Source organism: Puma concolor, chromosome B3 (assembly GCF_028749965.1).
Source record: "Puma concolor isolate L17-30 chromosome B3, mPumCon1.1.hap2, whole genome shotgun sequence".
NCBI classification, from domain to species: domain Eukaryota; kingdom Metazoa; phylum Chordata; class Mammalia; order Carnivora; family Felidae; genus Puma; species Puma concolor.
This window is the reverse complement of record NC_141672.1, coordinates 86,189,092-86,206,805: the sequence shown is the minus strand read 5'-3', so window position 1 is coordinate 86,206,805 and position 17,714 is coordinate 86,189,092. Positions and strand designations below refer to the sequence as shown.

The window sequence follows — 17,714 nt, the reverse complement described above, 5'->3', positions numbered from 1 at the left end:
CCAATGCGGTCCTACCTGGCACAAGAGTTTACTGGACAAACAGAATTGGATAGAGCCATTCCTGGTATTTCCTGAGACTCTGATGCAATTTGCAGTTCAGCTGTTTCCTTCGTAGGCATCTTCTCTTCTTGCTATTTGCATTAAACACACAAAATCAATGTGTCTCTCCTACCTACAAAATTCTACCTATTTTCAAGCGTTAGCTCCGAAATTAGGTTTACCACACTCTTCCCCTAGATATCCACTAACCATATACAATATCTATACTATAAAACTTCTTTCCAATAATTTACGTTCCTAGTATAAACTGGTTCTGTTTTACTCAACTGGGCAGCGCCAAGATTTACTAAATTTCTTTGGGTAACCCCATTCAGGGGAACATGACTAGAACAAAAAGCTAAAGGTCAGAAACTACAAAATAATAGTTTAGAGTGTAACTAAGAAGTCAATAAATTGTCACTTCTAGTGACACAATTTCCATTTGCAGTCTTCATCTGTTATATTACTTTCCTGATGGACTTAATTGCTACTAATAGCTATGAAACTACCAGAAACTGAATGGATTTGGGAGGACTTTTACCTTCTATGCTTTTATATTGTTTAAATTTGTTTCAATAAGCATAGTTTTCTATATTAAAAAAAAAAAGAGAAATGACCTGATCACCCGTTCTTTCTTGCTGAGTAGTTTGAATTTCTTTTAGCTTCTTTTCCATCTCTTCAATCTGTTTCTGCATTTCTGCTCTCTTCTCTGCACTGGTCAGTAGCTCAGCTAGAAAGGGTAAGGTTGGCTGATGCATTATTCCTCATGGCAATTTATTGTCAAAAACTGTCTTTGGAGCTCATGGCCTCAACAAACATACTAATATTACAGATAAGAATAATATAGATGGAACAAAGTCCTCTAATTGAGGTCTAGGTCTCTGTTCATTCATTTACTTAGTCAATAAAAACCAGAATATTTGTGATGTGCCAAGCACAACTCTGAGCATTTATATTTCAGTGGTGCATAATACAAAGTCCTTGGTCATGTGACACTAACATCCAACCTGAGGGGACACACACACACACACACACACACACACAAATTAACAAGAAAATCAGTGTTAAAAATAAAATGAAATAGGTGATGTGAGAATGTGTGACTGAGTAGGGGGATGGAGGTCAGGAGCTACTTAAGACCGGTAAGCAGAGAAGGGACACCTGGGTGGCTCAGTCGGTTAAGCATCAGACTTTGGCTCAGGTCCTGATCTCGCAGTTCACGAGTTCAAGCTCCATGTAGGGCTCTGTGCGGACAGCTCAGAGCCTACAGCCTGCTTTGGATTTTGTGTCTCCCGCTCTCTCTGCTCCTCCCCGGCTTGTGCTCTTTCTCTCTCTCAAAAATAAATAAACATTAGAAAAAAAAAAAAAAAACAGTAAGCAGGGAAGATCATTTTAATATTATAAAATGCTCATGTGCTGTGAGCAAAATGGACTATGGTAAGGCCAGAATGAGCGCAGAAAGTCTAGTTGCAGTAGTCTACCCAAAAGATGGTGGTTTGGATTAATAATGAGAATGGTAAAAAAAAATAAAAATAAAAAAATAATGAGAATGGTGATAAAGAAAAGATGTGGGAATATTTTGGTGGTAAAGTTGATAGGCTTACCCATTAGATGTCAGGGAATGGTACGGAAAGAGGGATCAGAGATGACTTCTGGTTTTTTTTGGCCTCAACCATCTGGGTGCATGGTGTTGCCTTTTACTGAAATGGAGATGCCTATGGTATGTGTACACACATACTGTGTGTACACATGCTGGGGTGTAGTTTGTGGCAGAAATCAATAATTCTGTTCTGGCTATGTTGAGATTAAAATGTCTATTAGAATAGCCAATGGATACAAGCAACTAAATATGAGTCTGGAGTTCAGGTGAAATGTCAGGGATGGAGATATAAATTTGAGAGTCCATGGCTTATAAACAGTATTTAATACATTACTTAGTGATACCTGTAGAAAGAAAGGATAACTGGAATATTCCAAGACTCTATCCTGGGCCTCAAGAAGAGGTCTCTGATGAGAAGAATAGCAGTAAAGGAAACTGAGAGCGAATACACACCAAGGAAAAAGCCAAGAGAAGCATTTCATAAAAAAGTAGTTCATCAACTGTGTCAAATGAAGGCAAAAGGTCAATAAATAAAGATCAAGACTGAGAAATGGCCACTGGACTTAGCAAAAAAAAAAAAAAAAAGGTTTCTGGTTACCATGATCAGAGCTGCTTCACTCGAATAGAGGGAATGCTTGAGAAAATAATGGGCAGTTAAGAAGAAATTCTTCTGTGAACTAGATTAATACACATACCTTCCCTTCGCTCTTTTAATTTCTTCCGGAAAACTTCAGCCCGGATCTCTTCAAAGGAGAACTCCCCTACTCCTGCATAAATCTTCTCCTTACAATACATCATCTTCTCTTTCTTCTCCTGAGACTCTTGCTGATGGCTTTGAACTCTTTGCAGAAGATCTCCTTCTTCCTTTCCAGGTTTTCTTGTGCTTAGAATGTGGTTTATACTGGGTTCAATTTTACATGGTGTCCTAAGGAAGCAAAATAATTATTATTCACCATACAGATCAAATGAATTATTTCTTTTATGTCTTGACAGAACATAGAAACGATGTCAATGGCACTATGTATAATTGATTTCAAAAAATAAAAACAAAGAAGATTGAGGAAAAAGGCTAAAAAATAATTCACACAGGTCATCAACAATTATGTTCTGAGTACTACAATGTTATGATGAGGCAGGAAATTAACCATAAGGGTAATCAAATAGGTTATATACCTTATAGGTGAAAATAAATGTGAATATTATATCTTAATCAAACCCAATGAATGAGGGATATCTGGGTGGCTCAGTCAGTTGAGCGTCTAACTCTTGATTTCAGTTCAGGTCATGATCTCATGGTTCATGGGGTTGAGCCCCACATCTGGCTCTGTGCACTGTGAGTGCAGAGTCTGCTTGGGATTCTCTCTCCCCCTCTCTCTCTGCCCCTTTGCTGCTAGCAGGCATGCACTCTCTCTCTCACAAAATAACTTAAAAAAAAAAAAAAACTTAAAATAAACTTAAAAAAAAACCCAAATGAAACAAAGTTAACCTCTACATTTCAGCCCATTTTCTACTGTTTCACACCAAAAACAGTTAGTTAGGAATACAGCATTTAGGGAATTAATAATGTGAAGTTCAAGGTTCTCAGCTGAGGGGGAGAAAATGAGCGTACTAATATAGGTTTGAAAAGAATGAAGCATAAAGTACTTCACACAAAATGGGGCAGATGTTCTCAATTCTGGCTATGGATCAGAATCACTTATATACCTTTTATTTCCTTATATGCCTTTTTACAACTAAAGATATCTGGTCCCTACACCAGATCCACTAAATCAGAACCTTTAATGCTAGGGTCCAAGCATCTACATACTTAAAAGGCTTCCTCAACTTGTTCAATCTGATAAAGGACATCTACAAAAACCCCACACAAACATCATACTTAATAATGAAAGACTGAATGCTTCTCCCTTAACATCAGGAACAAGATAAGAAGGTCCATTCTTGCCACTTCTATTCAAAACTGTACTGGAAGTTCTAGCCAGGGCAATTAGGTAAAAAAAAAAAAAAAAAAAAAAAGAAAGAAAGAAAGCAGAGAGAAAGAAAGAGAGAAAGAAAGAAAGAAAGAAAGAAAGAAAAAAGAAAGAAAGGAAGAAGGCATCCAAATGGGATAAGAAGTAAAATGGTCTCTACTTGCAGATAACATGATCTTACATATAGAAAAATCCTAAGAATCTATCATAAAAATTATTAGAGCTAATAATGAGTTCACCAAAGAAGCAGGATATAAAATTAATATATAAAAATCAATTGTATTTTATACAATGAACAATCTGAAAATGAAATTAAGAGAACATTTGTATTTACAATAGCACCAAAAGAATGAAATATTTCAGAATAATTTTTAAAAAAGAAATGTGACTAGACACCAAAGAAAATATACAGATGGCAAGCAAACACATAAAAGATGCTCAATCATATATTATCAGGGAATTACAAATTAAAACAATAATGAGATACCACAACATATCTATTAGAATGGTTAAAATCTAAAATACCGACAACACCAAATGCTGACAAGGATGTGGAGGATTAGGAACTATCATACCATTGCTGGTATGAATGAATGCAAAATGGTACAGCCACTTTGGAAGATAGTTTGGCACTTTCTTACAAAGATAAACTTAGTCTTAAAATCAAATCCAGCTATATGAGTTGAAAATTTATGTCTATATAAAACTCTGCACTAAGGTATTTATAGTAACTTTATTCATAATTGCCAAAATTGGAAGCAAGCAAGATGTCCTCCCATAAATGGATAAATATCCATACAATGGAATATCATTCAGCACTAAAAATAAATGAGCTATTATGCCACAAAAAGATATGAAGAAACCTTAAATTCATATTACTGAGAAAAGCCAGTCTGGAAAGCTTACATACTGTTTTTTTTTCCAACTATAAGACTTCTGGGAAAAGGCGGAACTATAAAGACAATTTATTTTTTTAATTTTTTTTAATTTAATTTAATTTAATTTTTTTTATAACTTAAAAAAAAATTTTTTTTTAACGTTTATTTATTTTTGAGACAGAGAGAGACAGAGCATGAACAGGGGAGGGGCAGAGAGAGAGGGAGACACAGAATCTGAAACAGGCTCCAGGCTCTGAGCTGTGAGCACAGAGCCCGATGCCGGGCTCGAACTCACGGACCGTGAGATCATGACCTGAGCCGAAGTCGGACGCTTAACCGACCAAGCCACCCAGGTGCCCCTAATTTTATTTTTTTAACGTTTATTTATTTTTGAGACAGAGAGAGACAGAGCATGAACGGGGAAGGGGCAGAGAGAGAGGGAGACACAGAATCAGAAGCAGGCTCCAGGCTCTGAGCCATCAGCCCAGAGCCTGACGAGGGTTTAGAACTCACGGACCGCGAGATCATGACCTGTGTTGAAGTCGGACGCTTAACCGACTGAGCCACCCAGGCGCCCCTATAAAGACTATTTAAAGATCAGTGGTTGCCAGGGAGTTGAGGGAGGGATAAATGAACTACTGGAATGCAGGGAAGTTTTAGGGCAGTGAAACTACTTATATGACACTGTAATGATGGACACATGAAAAACTCATAGAACTGTAGAACACACTGGAGTACTAATAAACTATAAACTTTAGTTAATAATATATCAATATTGGTGCGTCAATTACAACAAATGAATCACACTGATGCAAGATGTTAATAGGCAGAATTGTGTGCAGGGTTGAGGAGGAAGTACATGGGAATGCTGTACAATTTTTCTATAAATCTAAGCTCAAAAAATAACATCTACTCATTTTTTTAAAAAGTGTAAAACTTCGGGGCACCTGGGTGGTTCAGTCAGTTGAGAGTCCAATTTCAGCTCAGGTCATGATCTCGCAGTTTGTGAGTTCAAGACCCACAATTGGGCTTGCTGCGGTCAGCACAGAGCCCACTTTGGATCCTCTGTCCCCTCTCTCTGCCCCTCTCCCACGTGTGCTGTCTCAAAAATAAACATTTAAAAAATTAAAAAAAATAATAAATAAAAAGTGTAAAATTTTATTCTGAAAACTATGAAACACTGTTGAAAGAAATGAAAGAAGATATAAATAAGAGATATACCATGTCCATGGATCTGAAGATTTAATATTATTAAGATGGCAATATTCATTAAATTGATCTACAGATTCAGAACACAATCTATATCACAATCCCAGCTGGCTATTTTGCAGAAATTACCAAGATGATCCTAAAATTCAAATGGAATTGCAAGGGGACCAGAATGGTCAAAACAATCTTTAAAAAAAAAAAAAAAAATAAGGGGGAGCCTGGGTGGCTCGCTCAGTCGGTTAAGTGCTGGACTTCGGGTCAGGTCATGATCTCACAGTTCGTGGGTTTTGAGCCCCACGTCAGGCTCTGGGATGCCAGCTCAGAGCCTGGAGACTGTTTTGGATTCTGTATCTCCCTCTCTCTCTGTCCCTCCCCCGCTTGCTCTCTTATCTCTCTCTCTCTCTCTCTCAAAAATAAATAAATAAACATTAAAAAAAAAAAAAGAAAGAAAACAAAATGTGTCTGGTTACTTTCATCTCCACAAAGAAGGAAATCCCCTTGGGAACCAAGATAGGTGTCCCTGCTCACTGTTAATAATTTCCACCTCAAAATGTCTGGAAATCAAACTCACATAACTGGCTGTTGTGCAGTTTCTTCAACATATGGAGTAAAACTGGGAAGCAGAGAAGGTACTGCTGTCACAGAAGCCGTACTGCCACGAGTCTGGCAATGCAGAAGAAAATGAAAATTACCATAGTGTTCCATTCTAACACAATATATGCAGACCATGCCTAATTATTCAAGAGGAATTAAAAGAGATGCTGAAACTACTTCTCTACTCAAAATGTGAAGTCTGTGTTATGTGTGCAAATACACTGGATCCAAAAGTCCTTACCCTGTATTCCAAAGGCCTGCCTGTGTTCCATGGGCCTGCTTGCAGCTCGTTCTCCTTGGCCCTGGACACAGGGCGTGCTATCCACGGCTGAGCTGTAGGCTTAGACAACTCTGCTCTAGAGGCTTCATCAGCATTTTCATCAAAAATAGTAACTCTGGAATTACTTTGCATCTGTTGAGGAACTGGATTTTGGAGTCCTCTGTTCTGGTTTGGAGCTAGGAGAAAAACATTAAAACTTTAAGTAAAATCTTTAATTATCAATCTAGATGCCAGATAAAGCATACCCAATCATTCCTCAAATCAAGGAGATTACTTCTACTACCATAGAAACAAAGAGATTTTTTAAAATAATAATATTTTAAAACCTTAAATGAATCGAATTACTAACTTTTGAATCCATTCTGTTTGTTACTTATTCTGTCCCTCCTTTCCCTCACTTCCAATCTTTTATTTATAGATATTTTAAAAAATTCTACCTCTTCCTTCAGTCACCATTCTAACATTGTCTAGTTTTCTCAGAGATTAACCTAACCTAAATTGTCATTTTTCAATTTAAAATTTTTCTCTCGGGGCGCCTGGGTGGCGCAGTCGGTTAAGCATCCGACTTCAGCCAGGTCACGATCTTGCGGTCCGTGAGTTCGAGCCCCGCGTCAGGCTCTGGGCTGATGGCTCAGAGCCTGGAGCCTGTTTCCGATTCTCTGTCTCCCTCTCTCTCTGACCCTCCCCCATTCATGCTCTGTCTCTCCCTGTCCCAAAAATAAATAAACGTTGAAAAAAAAATTTTTTTTCTCTCAATGCAAATAAGCTGCAATGTGCTGAATCTAGAGAAGACAAATTAGCCCATTTATTAGTGGTGCTCTCTGTTATGGGGTTCTTTATTACAACCAAGCTTCAGTATGATCTGGATGAAATATTCTTTAGGTCTATATACTCTCTATACACTAATTCTAGGATACATTTTGAATAATGGTAAGTTAATACCAGGAAAGGAGTTAGAGATTTTTCAAAATTCTGGTCTATAGGTCTAACTGCTATAAATGTAGTAAAAGCTTATTGCTCTCTATACTTCCTGCCCAATTTTGCTGTAAATCTAAAACTTCCCTAAACGTAGTGAATTAAAAAAAAAAAAAAAAAAGCCCATGGTTAATCATCTTTACGTGCACAAAGCAGAGTCTAATTTCTGGCCCCCAAAAAGCTTGAAGACCATATTAACACATTCTCTGAGGCTTTGGTTTTATGTAAGTTTAATTTGACAATACTAGCTATATTATTGAATATCTTCTTTCAACTAACAACTCAAGTTCAGAAACTCTTGATGCTTCCTATATATTAGGTTTTTCTTAATTAAGACACAAAATTGCTGACATGTTTTGGTTTTACTGCATACTGTAATCTCAGCTCTCTGAAGACTTCCTTCTTTTTGCTACCTAGTATTCAGAAAACTAGGACAGTATCCACATATATATTTATACGTTATCTCTTTACATAATTTGCCCACCACCCGAGACTAAGAGCTTCCCATAATAACACTTAACAAACTTACCCTTGAGAGCACCTCCTACACGGCTGATTGGAGCTCTAGCTGTCTTTTTCCCTTTGCTTTTTAGTTCAGCCAGTGTGCTTCGTTGTGGTACAGAAGATCCAAATACTTCCTCTTCCTCTTCTTTCTCAAGTGCCAACACAGTTTGCCGAGACACTCGAGCTTGAAATTGTCTAAAGTAAGAGAATGGACAATTAACTCTTGGGGAGATGAACACTACTCACAGAATCAAACATCTAACTTGTTAAAACAAGGGAGAAGATATATAGAGGAATAGCCCACAGAAAATGTTTATTATGTCAGAAATAAAGAAAGCTACCTTGAAATCAGAGAGAAGGTTTGGAATAGAATGGTTTAGCCTCCCCTTTAAATGTCCAAGTTTGACCAATTAGCATACTCTGAAGCGCACCATTAGGTTGATCTGAGGATGAGAGCAGGGTGACTAAGATTAAAGAATTTATTAAAATCAGAGTTCCCCATCAACATTTTATTACAGAGCTTACACTTACAAATTATTGCAAGTGTAAATGAACACCCATATACTCCTCACCTAGATTCACCAACTGTTAACATCTTGCCACATCTATTTTGTCAATGTCTATGTCTCTTTCTCTCTCTATGCACACTCTCCCCTCTATACCATTTTTTCCTAAACCATATCAAATGAAGATGTATCCCACATGACATTTTACTTTAGCAAAGCTGGCAGAAGTTTGAAGATTAAACTTCCTGTCCTGCTGCCAAAGCCTTAAGTATTATCAAAAGAGTTTAAAAAGAAAAAATAAAAAAACAAAAAATATAGAATAAACTGAGAGTACTGGCCAAAATGGAGTAAGGCCAGGGTAGCCTCTCTCTCACTGGGTAGAATTTAAAACTCTAAACAAACTACAAAAAAAGCAACTGAGGCTTCTGCAAAGTAAACAAAAGCAAGTGGACTGTAGAGAGGAGTCAAACTTGAAGAAACAACCCACACAGGGTTGTTTCCTGTTTTTTTTTTTTTCTTCTTCTTTTTTGTCTTGTGGTTTAAAATTGTTGCCATGATGGTGTGGGAAGCTAAAACCTCATCTTTCTGGCCAGAATACTTGGAAAAGGGGACTCTGCAGGCCAATGAATGTGGGAGAGATATTAGAGAGGATGAACTTAAGAAGGGGATCTCCTAATTCTCTACATGAATTGGCACAAGCCCTGGACTCAGTTCTGAGCTATGTATGCACAGGGCAGGCCCCAAGCGGCACAGAAAAGGCTTTGAGGACTGAACTATGATATAAACCATGACCCAAGTCCTAGACTAACCCCTGAGTAGCCTACACATGGGATAGACCCAAAGGTCTTGAAAACTGAACTAACAATGGAACCACTATCTACATAAGAAAGAATTTAGGATATCTGAAGGTTGGTTGCCTTCTAAGACAAAAGTGTCAACGTTCTCCAGAGAATATCAATCAACAGAACTCAGAGTCTAATAACATAGTATCAGGATCAATGTCCAGGATATAATCCAAAATTACCTGACAGACCAAGAACCAGTAAAATGTGATCAATTCTCAAAGGAAAAGGCAAGCAACACATATCAATATCAAGATAACCTAGGTGCTGGGAATTTTCACATAGATATTTAAAAGCAGTTATTATAACAATGAATGCTCCATGAGATAAAGGTAAAAATATTTGAAAGGAATAAAAAAAACAGAAGTTCTCAGCAGAGACACAGAAACTATAAAAAAGAATCAAATGGAGAATTTAGACCTGAAAAACACATTATGTGAAATAAGAAAATTACTGGATGGACTCAATATCAGACTGGAGATGGCTGAGGAAAGAGTAAATGAACCTGAAGACAAATCAATAAAAACTAGCCACTCTGAAGAACAGAAAGAAAAAAGGTTAAAAAACTAAAAACTAAAACAACAAAAAAGACAGCTTCAGGGACCTATGGAACAATATCAAAAGGTCTAATATATGTGTAATTGAAGTCCCAGAAAAAGAGATATAGTAAGTACAGAAAAAACATTTTTTTAAAAAAAAAATTTTTTTTTCAACGTTTTTTATTTATTTTTGGGACAGAGAGAGACAGAGCATGAACGGGGGAGGGGCAGAGAGAGAGGGAGACACAGAATCGGAAACAGGCTCCAGGCTCTGAGCCATCAGCCCAGAGCCCGACGCGGGGCTCGAACTCACGGACCGCGAGATCGTGACCTGGCTGAAGTCGGACGCGTGACCTGGCTGAAGTCGGACGCTTAACCGACTGCGCCACCCAGGCGCCCCTTTAAAGAAGGGCTAAAAATTTTTAAAATTTTGTAAAAGGCATACATTTATAAATTCAAAAAGCTCAGTAAACCCCAAATGGATTAAATGCAAGGGTAATCACACCTAGACACACCATAATCAAATGTCTGAATAATAATGTTAAAAGCAAAAATCTTAAATGCACCCAGAGAAAATCAACACAATACATATAGAGAAGGAACCAATCAAATGACCACAGATTTCTCATCAGAAATCATGCAGTCCAGAAGACAGTGCAACAACATCTTTAAAATACCAAAAGAAAAGAACTGTTGACCCAGAATTCTACATCCATTGGAAATATCCTTTAGGAATTAAAATGAAATGAAGACATTCTTAGATGAAGAAAAACTAAGGGAATTTATTGGCCATAGGCTCACTCTAAATGAATGGCCAAACATCTTTGGGCTAAAGAGAAATTATACTAGAGGAGAACTTGGGGCTTCAGAAATGAAGAAAGAGAAATGATACATACAAAAGACCATTTTCCTCCAAAGTTCTTTAAAATATGTAAGGCTGTTGAAAGCAAAAATTATAACATTGTCTAGTGGGGGTTTCAGTGTATTTAGATGTAATAATACATATGACAAGTGTATCAAAAAAGTAGGGAAGATAAAGGGACCTATATGGTTATAAAGCTTCTATATTTTACTTGAAGTGGTAATATATTACCTCTGAGCAGACTATTAGAGGTTACGCATGTTTACAATATACCCTGGAGCAACCACTAAAAAAATAGTAACAGACAAAAAAGCCAATAAAATAAATTAAAATGAAATATTAAAAAATATTCAGACAATCCAAAAGAAGGCAGGAAATGGGCAATAGAGGAAGGAATAAAAGAGAACAAATTGGAAACAAATAATAAAATAATAGATCTAAATCCAACAAAATTAATAATTAAAGTAAATGTTCTAAACACACCATTTAAAAACAGACACTGTGAGAGCTGAGAAACAAGACTCAACTACTTGCTGTGTATAAGAAACCCACTTTAAATAGAAAGACATAGATAAGATAAAAATTAAAGAAAATCCATACAAAAGCCTGTATCATGAATGTTTGCAGCAGTATTTCACAAAAGCCAAAAAATGGAAACTATCTAAATGCTCATTAATGAATGAATGGGTAAACAAAATCTGGTCTATCCACAGAATGACATATTACTGAGCAATAAAAAGGAATAAAATATTAATATATAATACAACTATGTTCATCAATGATGAATATACTGGGATGAACCTTCAAAAGATTAGGCTAAGTCAAAGAAGCCAGTCACAAAAGACTACATAATGCAGGATTCCATTATGTGCAATGCCTAGAATAGGCAAACCTAGAGACAGAAAGCAGGTAAGTGGTTGCCTGGAAGTGGGTGAGAGGGAATAGGGAGTGACTGCAAATGAGTATGGGGTTCATGTTGGGGTGTTAAAAATGTTCTAAAATTAGATTGTGGTGATGGTCACACAAGTCTAAAACTGTTAAAAAAAAAAAAAAAGAAAGAGAAATGATATATCATATAAACAAAGAAAGCCAGAGTAGCTATATTAATATCAGACCAAGAAGACTTCAAAGTGTATATAACCAAGGATAAAGATACTGTAGTTATTATATCATGATAAAGGGATCAATTCTAAATATGTATCCTTCAGAACTTCAAAATATATAAAGCAAAAAAATGGGACTTAAAGAAGAGACAAATTCACAATAAAAGGGAATTCAAAATTCTTCTCTGAGTAACTGATAGAATAAGTAGAAAATCAGCAAGGAAACAGAAGACCACAACAGACCTAAATAACATTTAAAAAACATTACATTGCCAAACAGCACAAAACACATATTTTTCAAGTGTCCATGGAATATTCACCAATGACAGACCATATTCTGGGCCATACGACAAAACTTAATAAATTAAAAAAAACTGAAAACATACAAATTATGTTCTCTAACCATAATGGAATTAAACTAGAAATCAGTAACAGAGAGACATCTGAAAAATCTCTGAATATCTCTTAATTAAATTTATATACTTTTAAATAACCCACAGGTCGAATGCAAATTGGTGCAGCCGCTCTGGAAAGCAGTGTGGAGGTTCCTCAGAAAATTAAAAATAGACCTACCCTATGACCCAGCAATAGCACTGTTAGGAATTTATCCAAGGGACACAGGAGTACTGATGCATAGGGGCACTTGTACCCCAATGTTCATAGCAGCACTCTCAACAATAGCCAAATTAGGGAAAGAGCCTAAATGTCCATCAACTGATGAATGGATAAAGAAATTGTGGTTTATATACACTATGGAATACTACGTGGCAATGAGAAAAAATGAAATATGGCCTTTTGTAGCAACGTGGATGGAACTGGAGAGTGTGATGCTAAGTGAAATAAGCCATACAGAGAAAGACAGATACCATATGGTTTCACTCTTATGTGGATCCTGAGAAACTTAACAGGAACCCATGGGGGAGGGGAAGGAAAAAAAAGAGGTTAGAGTGGGAGAGAGCCAAAGCATAAGAGACTGTTGAGAACTGAGAGCAATCTGAGGGTTGATGGGGGGTGGGAGGGAGGAGAGGGTGGGTGATGGGTATTGAGGAGGGCACCTTTTGGGATGAGCACTGGGTGTTGTATGGAAACCAATTTGACAATAAATTTCATATATAAATAAAAAAAAAAATAAAATATCAAAAAAAAAAAGAAAAAGAAAAAAAAATCACTAATTTGACCCAAAAATGCCTTATTAATAGTAAAAAAAAAATAAATAAATAAAATAAATAAATAAATAAATAACCCACAGGTCAAAGGGACAACATAAGGGAAATCAGAAATTTTTGAGCTGAGTGAAAATAAAAATATAGTATTGTATCAAAATTTGTGGGGGATAGCTAAAGCAGTGCTTGAAAAGAAATTTTTTATATTAGAAAAGATCTAGATCAGTTGATCTAACTTGTCACCTTATACTAGAAAAAGAGCAAGTTAAACTCAAAGAAAGCACAAAGAAGGAAATAATAAAGAGGAGAAATTAATAAAAATAAGAAGAGAAAGCTAATTGAGAAAAAGCAATAAAACCAAAGCTGGTTCTCTAAAAAGATCAATAAAATCGATAAACTTCTAGCCAGACTAGGAGAAAAAGGAGAAGACACAATTACCAATATCAGGAATGAAAGAGGGGAGGTCACTACATAACCTATGGGCATTAAAAGGAAAATAAAGGAATACTATAAACAACTCTATGCTCATAAACTCAGATGAAACGAATCAATTCCTCAAACACAAATACTACCATGGGGTGCCTGGGTGGCTCAGTCGGTTAAGCATGCCACTTCGTCTCAGGTCACAATCCATTTGAGAGTTTGAGCCCCCCACATCAGGCTCTGCACTGCTCTCTGCCCCTCACCCCCAAAAACACTTTCAAAGCTTACTCAAAGAAATCAAAGATCTAAATAAAAGGAGAATTATACCAAATTCATGCTCAATACTAATCAAAATCCCAGAAAGCGGATTCTAAAATTTGTACAGAAAGTCAAAGTAACTCTAGTTATTTATTTATTTAAAAAAAATTTTTTTTTAATGTTTATTTATTTTTGAGAGAGAGAGAGAGCATAAGCAGGGGAGGGGCAGAGAGAGAGGGAGACACAGAATCCAAAGCAGGCTCCAGGCCCTGAGCTGTCAGCACAGAGCCCGACACAGGGCTCGAATTCACAAACCATGAGATCATGACCTGAGCCAAAGTCCTATGCTCAACCGACTGAGCCACCCAGGCGCCCCTAGGAACTCTAGTTAAAAAGAAGCTAAAAGAAGAACAAAGTTGGAGGTCTCCTGTTATTTGATTTCTAGACTTACAAATAAAGCTACAGTAATCTAGATACTGTGATATACACTAATGAATACATAGATCAAAAGAACAAAATAGAGAAACGGAAATAACTGCACAAATATAATTTTTTAATGTCATATATAAGTTTTTTAAATGTTTACTTATTCGAGAGAGAGCGCGCACATGCATGCACACTGGAGCACAAGCACAAGCAGAGAAGGGGCAGAGGGAAAGAGAATCGCAAGCAGGCTCTGCACTGCCAGCGCAGAGCGCTATGTAGGGCTCCATCCCACAAACAGTGAAATCATGACCCTAGCCAAAGTGGAACATTTAACCGGCTGAGCCACCCAGGCACCCCTCAAATATGATTACGACACAGGTGCAAAGTCAATTCAATGGGGAAAGTCTTTTCAACAAGGGGCACAAGAACAAATGGAGGCTCATATGCAAAAAAAGAATCTTGATCAATACCTTATACAAAAATTAACTCAAAATGGATCAGAGATCTGTATGTAAAAAGTAAAACTATAAGAATTTCAAGATGAAAATAAACTATGGGACTACATCAAAATAAAAAGCTTTTGCACAGCAAAGGAAACCATCAAAAAACAAAAAGGCAACCTATTGAATGGTAGAAGATATTTGCAAATGACATCTCCAATAAAGGGTTAATATCCAAAATATATACAAAAATTTATAGAACTCAATACCAAAAAAACAAACATTCTGATTTTAAAATGGGCATAGGACCTGAACAGACATTTTTCCAAAGATATATAGATGGCCAACAGACACATGGAAAGACGGTCAACATCACTCAGCATCAGAAAAAATGCAAATCAGGGGTGCCTGGGTGGCTCAGTTGGTTAAGCGTCTGACTTCGGCTGAGGGCATGATCTCACGGTTCGTGAGTTCGAGCCACGAGCCTGCTCTGTGCTGACAGCTCAGAGCCTGAAGCCTGCTTCAGACTCTGTCTATGTCTCTGTCTCTCTCTCTGCCCTTCCTCCGCTCATGCTCTGTCTCTCAAAAATAAATAGACAAAAAAAAAAAAGAAAAATGCAAATCAAAACCACAATAAGATATCACCTGACACTCGTCAGAATGGCCAAATTCAAAAAGACAAGAAATAAAAGTGTTGATGACAATGTGGAGAAAAAGGAACCCTCCCACACTGTTGGTGGGAATGTAAATAAGTATAGCCACTGTGGAAAACAGTATGGAGGTTCCTCAAAAAATTAACCACAAAAATGCCATACAGTCCCAATAATTTCACTTCTGGGTGTTTATTTACCCAAAGGAAATGAAAATATTAATTTGAAAGGATATATGCACACCTATGTTTATTGCAGCATTATTTACAATAGCCAAGATATAGAAGGCAACCTAAATGTCTATTGATAGACAAATAGATAAGGAAGATAAGGTATACATATATATATATATATATATATATATATATATATATATATATATGCATAATGGATTGCACAGCCATAAAAAAGCATGATGGTGCCACTGACACAACATGGATGGACCTACAGCCTATTATGCTAAGTGATCTAAGTCAGACTGAGAAAGAGAAATACCGTATGATTCCACTCATGTGGAATCTAAAAGAAAAAAAAAGAACAATCAAACAAATAGCAGAATCAGACCTATAAATACAGAGAACAAACTGATGGCTGCCAGAGGAGGGAGTTGGGGGAAAGGGGGAAATGGGCAAATGGGTGAGAGGGAGACACAGGCTTGCAGTTATGTAATGAATAAGTCATGGGAATAAAAGGTACAGCATAAGAAATACAGTCAATACTATTATAATGGCTTTGTATGGAGAGCTACGGTAACTATACTTGCAGTGAGCACAGCATAAGGTATAAATTTGTCCTATGTTATACACCTGAAACTAATGTAACATTGTGTATCAACTATATTCAAATAAAAAAAATTTTTTTTAACCTTCAAGATGAAAACTTAGGAGAAAATCTTTGCAACTTTTTGCTAAACAGAGCTCTCAGACATACCAAGAGCATGATCCATACAAAAAAATAATTTCTTTTCTTTTCTGTTCTTTTAAATAATTGATTTTAGAATTCTCCGAAATTAAAAACTTTTGTTCTATAAAACACCGTTAAGAAAAAACATAGTCAACAGTTAATCTGGGAGAAAAGATTTACAAGTCACATATCTAACAAAAGACTGGTATTCAGACTATACATATAAAATCCATCTTTAAAGTAGAACCAATTTAATAACGGAAATACATTATGCTAAATGAAAGCAGACACACTCAAAACACCACACATACTATATGATGCAATGTATATATCATGGAAAAGGCAAAACTACTGGGCTGGAAAACAGATCAGTGGTTACCAGGGATTGGGAGTGAGCCTAAGTGTTGAACTACAAAGGGAGAGCATAAAGAAATTCTATGGAGCAATGGAACTATTGGATATTTTGGTCACAGTAATGGTTATATGTCCCTATTCAATTGTGAAAACTATACACCAAACAAATTTTACTATATGTTAAATAAAAAATATTTAAATAGATCTTTTAAAAAATTAAATAGTAACTAAGTAAACTTGCCATGGGGAGCATTTTATTCAAATGCAAAAACAACTATTTATATTTATTAAAGAGTAAAGCTCCAGAGAAGTTTACCGGTGCTGTGACTGCAGTCGTTCCAGTGGCTCAGCCTTCTGTTGAATCCCTTCCTGAAATATCTTATCTGCTTTCTTAAAGTTTTCTCTAGCTTCATATTCTTCAGCCCATGAGATATAGAACTGAGCAAGTGAAACACCAATCCCTTGGTTGTGTAAGTAACTGTACATATCCAGAGGCTCATTGCATAAATGTCCCTGTAACAAATTAAAAGCATTAATAGTTAACCAATTTCTATTCATTTACTGTCTATTATGTGCTAAAAAAATCACTGGCATTACTATATGTAGTTTCTGCATTGAAAAAATATGTATTTATTATAATATAACGTTATAAGGGCTATACTGGGAAGACCTAAAAAGTAGACAGAAGAGATTAAGTTGTAAGAAAAAGGGATGAGAAGACTTCAAGAAGGTATGACATTTGAGTGTGGCCCTCAAGGAGGAATAGACTTATATCTGGTAGAAAATGGCAATGGAAAGGCATTCCAGACAGAGAAAATAGTATAAGCAAAGACAGAGAAGACTAAAAGTTTGTGGGGATCAGACAAGACAGGAGTTTGGGAAAAAAAGGTGTGACAGGTCTTAAATGTCAAGCTAATCGATTTTAAATTTACCTGATACCCAATGCATGTGTGTTCCGGTGGGAAAACTATAAGCAAAGGAATGATATGGTCAAATCTGCATTTTACAAGCGATCTTTTAAGACCAGCTATAATGTAGACAATTCTAGTAGTAAGAAGGTGGGGGAACATGTCAATAAAAATCCTGTACCATTAACAGTTTGACATATTTTCTTCAGTCTTTTTTTCCCTTAAGGAAAAGAAAGGAACCTATATCATTTTAAATAGCATAAAAGGATTTTTATCATTTGTAAAGTTTTA

At 36.3% G+C, this 17,714-nt stretch overlaps 1 protein-coding gene across 3 annotated transcripts in view; it reads right to left on the bottom strand.

Moving 5' to 3' along the window:
- BUB1B (BUB1 mitotic checkpoint serine/threonine kinase B) overlaps window positions 1–17,714 on the bottom strand; it is a 51,102-nt gene that overhangs the window by 18,479 nt on the left and 14,909 nt on the right. For all 3 annotated transcript variants that reach the window (XM_025918824.2, XM_086710349.1, XM_086710350.1), the window contains 7 exons: window positions 16,832–17,028; window positions 8,072–8,241; window positions 6,529–6,743; window positions 6,265–6,356; window positions 2,335–2,564; window positions 657–769; window positions 16–131 (listed from right to left, as the gene is read on the bottom strand). In XM_025918824.2, the coding sequence (XP_025774609.1) occupies window positions 16–131; window positions 657–769; window positions 2,335–2,564; window positions 6,265–6,356; window positions 6,529–6,743; window positions 8,072–8,241; window positions 16,832–17,028 (1,133 nt within the window). The remainder of the gene's footprint in view (window positions 1–15; window positions 132–656; window positions 770–2,334; window positions 2,565–6,264; window positions 6,357–6,528; window positions 6,744–8,071; window positions 8,242–16,831; window positions 17,029–17,714) is intronic.